General features: G+C 49.4%; 5 protein-coding genes across 5 annotated transcripts; 4 read left to right on the top strand and 1 right to left on the bottom strand.

Annotated features, from left to right (window-relative positions):
- Window positions 1-414: 414 nt before the first annotated feature.
- On the top strand, window positions 415-928 carry N7481_003891 (mitochondrial 37S ribosomal protein uS8m; the record flags this gene model as incomplete). The annotated part of the gene is given in 2 exon segments (XM_057263110.1): window positions 415-558; window positions 569-928. The coding sequence occupies 2 exon segments, from the start codon at window positions 415-417 to the stop codon at window positions 926-928; spliced, it is 504 nt and encodes a 167-aa protein (XP_057124771.1).
- Window positions 929-1,457: 529 nt separating this feature from the next.
- N7481_003890 (C-3 sterol dehydrogenase) lies at window positions 1,458-2,645 on the top strand (the record flags this gene model as incomplete). Its single annotated transcript, XM_057263109.1, has 2 exons — window positions 1,458-1,946; window positions 2,016-2,645. 2 exons carry the CDS (start codon window positions 1,458-1,460, stop codon window positions 2,643-2,645), a joined length of 1,119 nt encoding a protein of 372 aa, XP_057124770.1.
- Window positions 2,646-4,388: 1,743 nt separating this feature from the next.
- On the top strand, window positions 4,389-5,336 carry N7481_003889 (uncharacterized protein; the record flags this gene model as incomplete). The annotated part of the gene is made up of 1 exon (XM_057263108.1): window positions 4,389-5,336. One exon carries the CDS (start codon window positions 4,389-4,391, stop codon window positions 5,334-5,336), a length of 948 nt encoding a protein of 315 aa, XP_057124769.1.
- Window positions 5,337-7,142: 1,806 nt separating this feature from the next.
- Window positions 7,143-10,343, bottom strand: N7481_003888 (uncharacterized protein; the record flags this gene model as incomplete). Its single annotated transcript, XM_057263107.1, has 1 exon — window positions 7,143-10,343. The coding sequence occupies one exon, from the start codon at window positions 10,341-10,343 to the stop codon at window positions 7,143-7,145; it is 3,201 nt and encodes a 1,066-aa protein (XP_057124768.1).
- A 1,309-nt stretch (window positions 10,344-11,652) lies between these two features.
- N7481_003887 (Protein kinase) lies at window positions 11,653-12,978 on the top strand (the record flags this gene model as incomplete). The annotated part of the gene is made up of 4 exons (XM_057263106.1): window positions 11,653-12,084; window positions 12,163-12,307; window positions 12,366-12,719; window positions 12,779-12,978. 4 exons carry the CDS (start codon window positions 11,653-11,655, stop codon window positions 12,976-12,978), a joined length of 1,131 nt encoding a protein of 376 aa, XP_057124767.1.
- Between the last annotated feature and the right edge of the window lie 605 nt (window positions 12,979-13,583).

The raw sequence follows: 13,583 nt of genomic DNA, 5'->3' as shown, positions 1-13,583 counted from the left end.
AGGTGTGTGATTAGCAGGCGCTAAGATGTGTGACAAGGCTAAGTCGCAAGTACTTGTATATAGCAGTGAATTTCCATAGTGGATTAAGTACCTGATACTTTCTGGAGCTGTACCTGCTGGGCTTGGCGCGTGTATACGTCGGAGCCCGGAGCCAGGTTTGTCCGAAAATTTCCATCCCAACAGCGCGCTGTGTCGACCAGCTCTCCACATCTCCATTCCGTTGCCCATCCACGTCGAGGTGCTATTTCGAAAACCTCGAGCCCATTCTTGTAACAGAAGGGTCCGAATTCTTGCCTGGTTCACGCGGCGTGTATTGCCAGCCCCCCCGACCTTTGACCTCCGATCTCCGCAACTTTTCTCTCTTCCCCGAACCACCCGTTCTAAAAGGGCCAATTGCGCCTACAATCGATCAAAATGTCTCTCGTCAACCTCTCCCACGTGTGTTCGCACTTGAACAATGCCACCAAGGCCCGTCTCAGTCTTACCTCCATCCCCAACAGCAACCTCCACCTGAAGCTGTGCAACGCCCTTCAGAACTCCGGCTACATTTCCTCTGTCGTCCGCGGAGGTCCTACTCCTCCCCCCCGCCCACCCGATCCTGGGATACCCTGCCGCCAACGATGAGGTGGAAGGCATTGAGCCCGTCACTCTGGATAACGTTGCGTCGCGACGCCTCTGGCTGGGTCTTAAGTACTGGCGCAACGAGTCAGTCCTTGGAAAGGTGAAGATGGTCAGCAAGCCCACACGACGAGTTACGATCGACGTCGAAGGCCTGCGACGAGTCGTGCGTGGCGAGGATTCCGGTTATGTGGGTGGTCTGCGTTCGCCAGGCGAGAGTCTCTTCCTCTCGACAGACCGTGGTATTCTGGAGGCCCGCGAGTGTGTGGAGAAGAAGCTCGGTGGTCTGGTTCTGTGCCGCGTGCTCTAAGCGTGTCATATCCTGCGCCTTGCAACGGTACAATTACGCCCGTTCTCGTGGGCGGGAGAAGTGGATACACCCATCCCGATGTTTCTTTTCTTTGCATTTACCCTGGAGTTTATTGGTTTGTCGCAGCGGGGCCCTCTCTTGAAGCCCGATTCATTTTGATGCGACTGGAATAATTGCCTCGATCGAGGATCTGTATATTAGATGTTTGCGTTTATCGCAGTCCCCGCATGATGTGGGGTGGTCGCGGAGCTTTGAGGCGACGCCATGTATAGACTATGACTTGAAACAGGTTCAGATTCGTTCTTCTCAGTTTTAGGCCGGTTCAATTCGGTTCCCGGTTGTGCTATGTACTCTACTATTGTCACGGCTTTTCAGCAGCCTGTAGTTGTGATGCGGAATGTGACGGCGCATAGTTCTCAGCGAGTCACGGGCCTAGTCGATCTCTTGTTAGCCGCCAGGTGCCAGCTTCCTTAACCTCAAGCAGAAATCCGCCCCCCCAGAGTTGTGCACTCTTGCAACTCATCTCGCAATGGCTGCAGATATCTTGAATTCGAAGAAAGTCCTTATCTCTGGGGGCACCGGTTTTGTCGGCTCCGCCACGGTACGTGCCCTTGCTGCAAGGCATCCTGGCTGCGCCATCACCGTCATTGATCGGAGTCCGCCCCGGGCAGAACATGCTCTCCCGAAAACGATCCAATGCATGCAAGTTGATGTTGCGTCAGCCGAAGAAGTGAACAAGGTTCTTCAAATTGTTAAGCCCAATATCATTGTCCATGCTGCGGGCATTGTACCATCTGTGGTAGACCGTTTCAGCCGGAGGCTGGAGCGTGAGGTGTGGAAAACCAATGTCGAGGGCACCCGGAACATGCTAAGCGCAGCTTTGGAAAACGATGTTGAGGCTTTCATTTACACCAGCTCTTGTTGTGTGGTGACAGACGATTTGACCACGCCCTATTGCAATATCGATGAAGAGTGGCCAGTGTCTCATACATCCCTCATCTATGGTGAATCTAAGGTAGTATAACAATCCTATTAAGGCCTCGGTTCAAACCAAAGAAATCGAACATTTGTTAACAAAAACGAACAGGCTGCAGCGGAGGCCCTGGCTCTCGAGGCAGATAGCAGCCAAATGGCTACCTGCTCCCTCCGCCCCTCAGTCCTGTGCGGGGAAGGAGACCATCAGCTGGTCCCTGCCATTCACGCTTGCATTGCCAAGTATGAAACGCCCTTTATTATCGGAGATGGGCAGAACTTGTGGGATGTTACTCATGTGAGCAATGTCGCCGACGCCCATATCCTAGCCATGGAGAACCTGATGACTTCGCGCACGGCTGCTGGCGAGGCATTCTTCATTCAGAATAATGAACCGATCACTTTTCGTGATTTCTGCCTTGCTATCTGGAGTCATTTCGGACATAACCCGCCCTTCGAAATTCGAATCCCGGAAACATTGGCCTACGTCGCAGGGTTTCTGTGTGAGATGGTAACCTGGGTGTCAGGCACCTCCACCACCTTAAGTCGGGGAAGCGTTCGAGATGCGTGCGCCGTTAGATACGCCAGTGGTGAAAAGGCCAAGGCGATTTTGGGATACGAGGCTCGGATTGGGATGGAAGACGCGATTCGTTTGAGCTGTGAGGTAAGCAAGACAGAGAAAAGACCCCAAAAACGAATGGCCCGCTATCTTGCGGCTACCAAAGTATCCGAGATGGACAGCTGACAATAGGTATTCAGGAATATGCCCGGCGCATCGGAGTTGTACTTCCCGCTCGCCGTTAACAATTCCAACAGACCGGGGGCTACTGGGGCGTTGGTTGATCAAGTGCATGACGAACTTCCAGATAAACTTTCTCGCTCTCAGCAATGTTTGAGGAATAATACCCTGCCATTAAAACCGATCCCTATAGGTACCCAGCCTCCATTGACTTCAGAGGCGCTCCTTAGCCCTTTTTGGTCCTGTCTTGCCGCCACCCGCCCCATTGCTCGACATCTAGAAACCGGGCTTGCGCAGAATGTAAGACATTGGGCCGTCCATTGGGCTGCAAGCTGATCCCGATCCAGACATACCCCAGGCGGCTCTCCACCGAAAGTAATATGGAGAAGGTCGATCGCGGCCGGAATATCTACATGGTCCATGCGTTGATTGGGCGACAACACTATTGCCTGCCCGATCATCGCGACCCGGCGGAAGAGAACCCAGTCAAAGTTGAGGTTAGGTAGTATGTACAATATCACTTACCTGCCGAGGTGGATGTTATGCCCGTCTGAAGGTGTGCATCTGAGTTCCCTCGACGTCACGGGATTCTTGCATATGCTTCGCCTCCACCTTCAGGCTCACTCCATATCTTCTTCGTTGCAGATCCCGCACGTCGCAGTCAAGCCATAATGAGCCAACGAGAATCGACGCCCGACCCCTAATCTACGCTCTCATACCCAACTGCTGCCCAAGCCCATCTTTCTAGTGACATTATAGCACCTAGGTCAAAGTGGCGCGGCCTGCAGTTTGTATCTGCACCCCCCAAATCATGAAGATCAGCGCCGTGAAGAGTGATTCCACTCCCTTCGATCACAGGTGGGTAATTAATGGTGGATACAGCCCCCCTCAACGTTCCAGAGCCGCCATAGGACATCCTAGTCACGTCGAATCAATGCGTCTTGCGGACCGGACTCCAACCTCGATCGATCCAGATCTGCCCTGTTGAATGTATGCATTTTGTGGCACAGGGAGGAGTCGGGGATGGCCCCTGTCAACATTATGCAATTGGTGTCTGCCAAAGACCAACGCCTAGGCTACGGAAGTACTATTTGCTGAGATTGGCATCTCCACTCTGGGTCTGAAAGCTTCCAGCGCGGCTCTCCATCCACTTACGGAACCGGATTTGCCATACCAGTCCAGAAGCAGGCGTCAGGCACACCTACCAGAAATGATTGCCCGGGCTCTCCTGTCCATATATTATTCCGGACTCGACCACCCTGCGCTTCTTTTACGTCTGCAGATTCGTCCACCTGCACCCTACTACTTACTTTCTTCTTCTGCCTATATTTCCCCGTCTGGTTCCCACACTTCCTTGATCTATTATTATTCATTGCCACGGCTACCCAACGTCTACTCAGTCAATCCTCATGGTGCCTGCCCCCCCTTTTGACGGCCGTACCAGCAGGCTTCCAACCATTTCCCGTAACTCCAGCACATTTTGGTACTCGGGTCGGTTCAGTTGGCAGTAAATTGGATATTCTGTCTCGTCACAGGTCAGCACCAAGCAACTATTGCCCCGTTTTCACTTACTCTTCCTCTATGCGCGCCTATCTATTTTTGGTGCAACAACTCGCTCATACATCCCAGCAGCACTATGGCTCAGCAATCCATGTACGCGGCACCGGGAAATCCCCCCCCGTCATTCATCGGCAAAGGTACTTCCATACCATAAAAATTTGTCTTTCCCTCCTGGTCTCTGAAGGAGGAATGCGATCCCCAGTTACTCTTGCTAAGCGATATAAAAGGGCACCCTCGGCACCTCGAGCGTACGGCCTTGATCACAACCGTCAACTCCTCCTTGGACCCATAGAATTCGACCCTCGGACCCCATACCCTGGAACCCCCCTGGACAGCCACGGCCATCTTGTGAACCAGCCCATGGGACGTTTATCTTACCCTCCTACCGGACATGCTCTTGCACCAGTACCGGTGTACCCGGAATGGAACCACCCATCGCATATGCCCCGTGAGGCTCTTCGCCATGATGTCAGGCCAATCAACCCACCGGAGAGCCCAGAATACATAGTGGAAAGGAACAGCCGTCGAGCTGCCGATGTAACTCGAGGAAGCCCGCAGTACCATTCCCAGAGAAGGACCTCCAACCGAGATGAATTTGATGGCCCGCACCAAATTCTGGACGTTCCTGCTACACGGAGCCTCCCTTCCCGGGAGGAGGAGCTGCCCCAGCTTCCCACTAATCTTGACGCCGCAGATCAGGACAGAATCCTGCACAAAGTTAATGATCGTCTTTCTCAGTGTGCCTTTGACTTCTTTGCACGATACCAATTCCCCATTCCACTGGAACAGGATAAGAGGCGAGTCCAGGTCCCCTCGGACCGTGAATGGAATGAGTGGGTGCATCTCTTACGGAGACTGGCTACTCGACGACGCATCCCGCGCCATGCCCTCCACAACGGTCAAATCAAGCAGTTGATCACTGTTCTCGAGAACTCTTTAGAGATGCGTCATGCTGCCAAGCACAGCTCTCGACCTGTCAAGGATGACCGTAACGTGCTGCAGCTCATCTCTGCCGGTACACAGGTGGCCAAGATTCTCAAAGATTCCGATGCCATGCAGTTTTTCGATGTTCTTTATGTTGACACGGAGAAACTGATTCATGACCGCCGGCGCCGCGTGAGATTTGCAAACCCTTGAATCCACAGGAGGAATGGCCACTTTGACCCAGGTTTTGAGGCCGATGGATAATCCTTTTTTTTTGTTTAACCGTGGATATTATTACCCCCTGGACCAACCCTTTTGCTGTTACCCCCTTGATCACCTACATGGAACCCGCGGAGAGCCTCGCCGTTGATGAGGCTCATGGAAATTACCTTGTTGGAATGGCTGCTATCTTTTTTTGCGCCCGCCGCTGATGGAATTTTGCTCTGGGTATTATCGGTAGTGTGATTCGCTTTCTCCTTTGATAGTGGATTGAGGATATCATGACCCTGCCGGGCCTCGCTTTTGGGTAGACGATTTATGCGTCTGGAAGAACGACAATCACGCACTGCTATGAGCAAGCTTCTCAAGTCTTGCATCCCCTCTCATCTTGATGAGCTGTTTTTAAGAACACGTTCCCCTTACGGGGCGTCACATCCCTTTGAGCAGCATGGATACAATTGGTTTACGAAACTACGACTTAATGTGTGTTCGGTTCTTAATGTTATTCCGCTTTGTTTTTGTTTGTGAATTACGAATTCTTGCTTTTGTCACGAATCTTGTTTTGTTTTGGGTTTGGCTGTCTTCAATATATTATTTTTCGCTATTTTTCGACGATTTAACATTGTGAGGAAGGTTGGTTGTTTTATTTTGGAGCTGCTATCTGTCATGTATGAATCTTTTTGGGTCTCTATTCATTCCGATGAACTAATTTCTTAAGTGGCTTTGGGCTGCGAAATAGTCCATCCCCCCCAAGCTTAGTATTTATGAGGCCAGGATATTACATTCATGGAGACCAACCCAAAAGCTATGACTTGAATATAGCTTTCACAACTTCGTTTGGTTTGTCACCTCGCTTCATATACAGCCGCGCACTACTATTTGAAGCCCAGCGATCCGCCCTGCCGCCCCAGTTTCTCTGACCTTCGAAAGTTGTTCCGAATTTTTCGCAGTGCAATCAAATTACTCTCAAACTGAAGAATACTATAAGCACCGCAAAATGATATTTGTCGTAAGAAACAATGACTTTTTTCGTCACAATACTAATTCAGGGAGAAAACAAATATGGCGTGCCTGGGATTTGCTAGGAGTAATACAGAGTGGACACATCTTGCTGTTTCTCTGTAACTTCCCTCATGCTGACAATTACGCAAGTATAGTTGGGAGCCCGAGTAGGACTTCAATCAATAATCAAAACTCGCTGAGTGAGCATAGAAGGCCTGCATCCAAGGTTCTAGACAATGATGATTTCCGAGCTGTTCCCAACCGAACTTCACAAGCCGAGGCCAATTAGTTATGGCTTAGTGAGAAACAACTTTTCCAATATAATTTTATTGTTGCGGAATATAGTCCAATCGCCCTGGAGCCCCAGTACTTTGCATCTCAAACGATTACCTCTGAAGAGATGGGCCGTCATATCTAAGATGAATCTGTTTGGTGACAATTTTTAAAACGAGGGAGAATTCAACTTGTGTCATTTCGGGAACGAGAATGGCCCTAGATAGCTTACATGTTTTCAAGTTGGCTAGAAGAGCAATGTGTCGTTAGTACACTGGGATTTTACTAGTGTTCCAGGAAGAGCCGGAGTCCTTGCGTGGACTCAGATGATAAGAAGATTCACGCTTGATACAAAGATGAACTAGAAGAGCGCTTGTGTTTAGAAATTACCGAGATACTTTGAATAAATGGGTTTGAAAGTAGTAGGTAGTAGAAAAGTCATGTCTCGGTATAATCAAGAAGGTGAAACTCGATAGAATATACGTCCGAACTAGAAAGAAAAGGTAAAAAGAACCATTCTGGGCCCTATTTCACTGCCGCAGTATAGACCTTACACAAGGCCCTTGGAAAGGCAGTATCCACACCACTACAACCATTGTCAGACCCAGTCATTCCCTCTCCTGCGTCGTCAAAGTCATCCGTGCACTGGACTTCGTGCTCCCAGCCCAAACAAATAAACGTTCCAGGTCCATCATCGCCCTCTGTATAGGCACATGGATATTTCTTGGCCTTATCGTTGTTTCCTTCATTGAGTTCTTCGAACTTGATAGTTGGTGGCCATGAGTTTCGGCTCACATCATCGTCGGCGTCAATTTCCCCATTAGAGTGGCACCACTTGAAAGATTTTCCAACATCATCGCCATCCCTATTATCGCGTACGTAGACATTCCAAGTAGTAGAAAGTGCATTTGAAATATCAGTGTGGTCGATCATGCCGATATATATTTCTAAATCAGGGGCTCCTGTAGTTGCCGCCGACGTATCTGAGGTGGTCGTCTTTGTCTCCTTTTCTTCGGTGGTAGTAGTTGCAGAAGTCGTTGTGGCCTCAGACGTTGAGGATGTCGTTTCAGTCTCACTCTTTTCAGTGGCAGTGGAAGAAGCTGTTGTTTTTGTGGATTCTGAGGTAGACCCGGTAGTTCTTGTTCCGGTGGTCTTTCCGGTTGTCGTGGCAGACCCCATTGTTGTCCCCTCAGTGGTCTTTCCGGTTGTCGCGGAAGAGGCAGCTGAAGCATACAATTTTCTTTGTTCATCCGCAATAGATTTAGCCACACTATCGTCCGGAATATTATCTATATCGTCCAGATAGATTATGTATTCGGGGCCAAGAGTTGCAATTGAACCGTCAGATGTTGATGAGACAACAGTAGTGGATGTAGTTCCTGTTGCAGAGCAAGCCGCGGCTTGTGAGCATGAAGTTTGGCAAGTAGTTGAAGCACCAGATTGTCCTGTGGCTGTTACTGTGCTGCAGGTGACAGCACAATCTGTAATTGTTTGAGATGTGGCGCAAGATGTTGACGAAGATTCCGAGGTGGTCGTTGATTTAGCAGTAGTTTGAGTACCCTGTGTGGTAGGCTCGGTGCTCTTCTTGGGGTCATCTTCCGGGTTGTCATTAGGCGTATCATCAGGATCAACATCACTGCCAGAATTGTCTGAGCTAGTATGGCTATCACCACAAAGGAACTTGAGTATACTGGGACATTTGGGGCCTTTGGGCTCTGGCACTTTAATTGGGTCGGATATCGCAATCCCTCCACCTCCAGAACCAGGGCTAATTGTAGCTGGGGGCCAATGCTGATAGACGATTCCACCAGCGTGTACAAAAATAAACCCAGAGGTGGTCTTTGTTCCAGAGATAATATAGGTAGTCGAGATTGATGTTGGACTCGCCAATGTCGCAAGGTCTGTCAGACTCATGGTCCCGTACAAACCAGTCGTAGACGAATCTGACAAGGTAACCCAGCCTTCTGTAGATGTTGATGTCTGTTTTGCCGTCTGTGTATTATCTTTTGTTCCTTTTGTGAGGGGAACTGTACTTCCATCCACAAGCAGCGTGCCACCTGTCTCTAGCGCCATGGTATCTTCGCCAACTGTGAGTTCACCACCAGGTGTTAGGCTAGTCGTGCCAACCAAAAAGCCGGTGGGATCTGCAGTAACAGTCTGGTCCTTTAAAGTAATAACCTGCTCTGCAGATTTACTTGCAGTTGCTGGCTTGGGGGTTGCCCTGGAGGAGGGAGTATTCGAGCCGGTAGGATTGGTACTCGTGTCGATGGGAGAATCGGTTGTTTCGGGGGATAGAGAAAGAGTGGTTTCGTCGGCAACGATAGCACCACCGTCGGTTTTGAAGGAGATAGTCTCTGTTCCCACAGTAACCTCGCCGCCCCTAGTCAGGTGAGCGGTGCCAATTTGAGCACTGGTACCGTGAACAGTAAAAGTGATGCTGTCCAATGTCAAAACACGGCTCTCAGTCGAGCTTGGGTGTAGGCCACTCCTGGTGCCGGTCTTCGACCCCTGGCCATTGGTTCCAGGTGTGGTTGGCGATGTATTGCTCCTGGTGCCGGTCTTCGACCCCTGGCCATTGGTTCCAGGTGTGGTTGGGGATGTATTGCTCTTGGTTCCGCTCTTTGACCCCTGGCCAGTGGTTCCAGGCGCAGTTGGGGATGTATTGCTTTTGGTTCCAGTGGTTCCAGGTGTGGTTGGCGATGTATTGCTCCTGGTGCCGGCCTTCGACCCCTGGCCATTGGTTCCAGGCGCAGTTGGGGATGTATTGCTCTTGGTCCCAGTCTTTGAGCCCTGGCCAGTGCTTCCTGGCGCGGTCGGGGATGTATTGCTCCTGATTTCGGTTTTTGATTCCTGGGCAGACCCCCCGGGCGAAATTGGAGGTGTGCTGGCAATAGTGCTTCCTCCCCGACCTGCGCTACCGGGTGATGTTGGAGGTTTATTGCTCTTAGTGGCGGTGTTTTCTCCCTGGCCAGTGCCTTTCGGTGTGGTTAGGGGTGTATTGCTAACACTAGTATCCGTTGCTTGAGTAGAGCCCCAAACTGTGGAAGTACCCGGACCGCCATTGCCACTATCCAAAGTGCCGCTGCTGCTCGTACTACCGCAAAAGGGAGGCAATAAGTGGATATATTGAGTTGGAGTGCCGTCTATGGACAGGCCTCCACTTGTGTCTAGCGATAGGGTATGTGGGCCAGCACCGATGACTTGTGCACCCGGGGTAAGCGGTTGTCCTCCAACATTGAATGAGGTAGGATTTGGTGTGATGGTTTCTGACTCAAGTTTTATTGGGTCGTAAGTAGCCAAGGTAGAGAGCGCGCTCTTGATACACTTTGGAGAGTGTTTGCCGCTACTCCGTGGCCCTGCCAAAGTCGCATAACACGCTGAAATGCCCTTTTCACCGGTTTGACTTAGAGGAGTAACGGGAGATAGAAACGGAGGGATGGTATAGGCAGTTGAGTGACCAGACATAAACAATGTTGTCACCAAGGTAGGCGTGGCTTTGCGATCGAATGATTCAATCAAAATTCGCTGCCATTGTTTTGGAGCATAAGTTGCATTGAACCCTTGCATAATGGGAAGACCATCAAAGGAGACTTTGCACGTCTCATCTCGTGGTCGGATGACTTGATTTGCGGTGGAATCAGAAGTACCAGGACCAAGAGGAAACGCAAAGGCAGGCCCGATGGCTGCCGCCAGAAGCACGGTCAGATATTGCGAAAGACCTAACATGGTGGTCTTCTACAATGTCGTAGCGCAATAGAGAATAAAGTGAATATTTTTTTTTTATAAACGGACGTTCGATAGTGAGACTGCGAGCCTGATATATCGTACTAATCACCAGGGGTAACTTGCTGGTCGACGCGCTGTTTGCGTCGCGACTCTTGCGCATAATCAATCCTGGCCCCATGAGGCGTCGTCATTCTAGGGGGCCATAATTTGCAAATGAAACCATGAAAGTCTAGAAGATGGCCTAAAGGAGTTGCGATAAAACTTTTAGTCATGGTGACATACCTCTCTGCAAAAGTTCGAAGAATAGTATACAATCCATACTCCATGCTCTATACTCCATAGAAGTGGCCCCACCCGCCCCCCTCCGCCCCCGGGATTCCTGCAGGAAGGACGGGGGTTGCAGGAATCCCGGGGCGCTACGAAGGCAGATTTTATTGCGCCTGGAGTACACTATCTACCTCTTCCAGATGTCCGAGGTCCTAAAATTGGTCGACCATTCAGTTACAAGCCGACACGAATTAATTATTCAATAGATATACCTCGTGAAAATTGGTTATCTGCAGCTGTCGTACTTAATTAGTTTAACTGTTAGTAGTTAGTTAGTAGTTGGCAGTACACACCGTGGCTTCACTTTTCTGGAATTGACCATTTGAATTTTTTCATGCAGGTGCAATTTGTCACAATCAGCAAATCCTGCCCATGGGACTCATAACGCACGGGCTTTGTACTCTGGAATTTGGGCCTCCTTTCAGGGACTGTTGGCTAACTCATTTGACAAGGCTTTCTATCATATTGGGGCCACAGGCAGCAATCTAGATATCAAGTATATTGTATGTACATTCAAAGTCAGGGCCCCGTGTAGATGAGTATCAGCCAATTACAGTTTTCTCTTTTCGGGATCTATTTCAGTTTCCGCCCTCCCAGTTGTTTCAGGATCCTGGCTGCATCGCAGGGGTTCATCTGACCATACCTCACACTCCGGCCCCAGCCAAGCCCGAGATCGAGCGGTCGGCCCTCCATCTTCGCAGTTGTTTATCATTATAGATGCTGCTTACTTTTAAAGCAATCTACGTCATACGTAGGCCCAGATCTATCTGGAAATTAATGGCGCATGGGGGCGGTAGCTTCGCATCAGTACGAGCCTTCTTGACCTGGGGCCGGATTTTTACCCAGAAGTTCCTCTAATAAATTTTTTTTTTCAACTTCTCCTCATTAATAAAGTTACGTGGATCCATCCGATAATCAAGGAGAATTTTTAATTCAACTTGAAGCTTTCCACTTTGTTTGGGCGACCACTCCTTAATCCAAGATGCTGTTTTCGTCGTCCCGGTGGCAGGTCTTGCTGTGCGCAACTGTTTTGATACTCGGCTATCTGACACCAGCAGTGCATACCCAAGGGATTTTCGACAAAGATATCAAAACAAGCAAAGTTTACAAGGTTTTGACAGATGATATGGGCGTGGGTGGTAGCTGCGACACTCGGATCAAAGCCGCAAAGGAAGACTCAAGCAAACCCAACCCCGAGGAAGCCATGAACCAGATTTTAAGGATGTCTCAAGCTGCCATTGAGGCACTTAAATCGGCAGAAGAAAATGTCAATGAAAGGCAGATGAAGAAGGAGAAATACCGGCAAAACAGAAAACGCATTACCTATATGGCGAATCAAGTCTGGGGCGCAAGGGTCTCTCTAGATACGTTGGCCCATAACGAAAACTTCGACAGTGCCGATAGGTTGAAAAATGTCAGAGGTGTGCCCCCCTATCATCGTATACCAAGATCTATTATTCCATGATGCTGATTCAATGATTATATGATAGAGCGGTACGAAAAGTTGGTTGCCTACATCAATAAGAAACCAAAGGAGTGGGCGTTCGCCTGTGATGATTCGTGGGCAGAGTCGGTCACAGAATTGAAAACAGCGTTTGGTGGTTTCAAGAAAGGCACAGCCATAAAAGACATACCGTGTAGGTAGATGACTCAGTTATCGCCCATACTTGATGTCTAGACTAATCTGTTCTATAGTCCTCAACGAGAAGAATCTCGGTCGGGCCTGGTATGACCGGACAAAAAAGGAAGACAATGCACCAAATGCGTACTGGTCTTCGAGTAGATGGTCAGAGGAAGGACCCTGTGTCAAGGTAGGCACCTCTACTCAAGTTGAAGCCGAAACAGTGTTTTTCACCAAGGTGATCTACACCTGTCCCAGACTTTGGGACCTACAATTTACAGATGGAGTGAACCTGAAGGCCGATATCACACCGTATGGGCCCAAGGGCAAAAAGGATGTCGATCTTGAAAAGTTCCCAGATCTTGGTTACTATCAGTCCCCTGCGTCAACCATTTTCCATGAAATGGTTCACCAAATTCTTGGAGGACGTATGTAGCCCTTGAAGGCTTGCATTACTGGAAAATCTAGGCTAACATTTGAGATACAGAGGACGGAGCAGCCGGACAGAGAGGACTTGGCTACGGATGGGAAAACGTGGCCAGGGGCATAACTGACTCAGCAAATGCGCTGGAAAACCCAGACTCATTCACCTATTTTGCCATGGCAATGTATCTTAGCAAATATGACTGGAGCACTGGCAAGGCCCGCAAGCTTGACGAGATGCCTGGTGAGAAGAATGCCAAGTAGAGGTATTCCGTTTGAAACGTGGGGTGGTTTAGCAAGAAAATAGGCGTTATCATTCTAGCAGTATATTATTCTGTTTTGCAACTAGAACAATTTGCCTAGTGTACGAGCTGTACGAGCCTCTTTTAAATTTTAGATGTAAGCTACATAATAACACATGGTTTTGGCCTCTGTTGTTCCTTTTCATAGCTCCATCCGAAGTAAACGCCGTTCATCAGTCTAGCTGTGACGAGTTGACTGTGAATGCTCGTCGCTCCGTTGCTGAGGAAGAAAAGGGAGTAGCTCTTCCTCCCAGGAAATATTGTCATCTGTCTTTCCCCATTTCTTGAGGATACGCCCCCGCTCCTCTTGATCGCATCCGACTTTTAATAGATAAATTGACCTCGTATCTGAAAATACAGGAATACGATCCTGGAAGCTTTTCCACCAAATGCAGTAGATGGTGGTATTTCCTGAGTCAAGGAGATCGATCGTGTAATTCGTGATTGGGCATGGAGGCTCCCTCGAATTGCACTCCCCGTCCATACTCATATTTCGGTGTAAAACCTGAGGGCCAATGAAAATACGTCCGGCGGCAGACTCTGGCTCTGCCCAGTGAACCCGCAAGA

The sequence above is a fragment of the Penicillium waksmanii genome (genome assembly GCF_028829765.1).
Source record: "Penicillium waksmanii strain IBT 27052 chromosome Unknown utg000004l:1.0-5674109.0:1.0-5678898.0, whole genome shotgun sequence".
NCBI lineage: Eukaryota > Fungi > Ascomycota > Eurotiomycetes > Eurotiales > Aspergillaceae > Penicillium > Penicillium waksmanii.
Note: the sequence above shows the minus strand (reverse complement) of the source record. Positions and strands in the feature narration are given on the sequence as shown.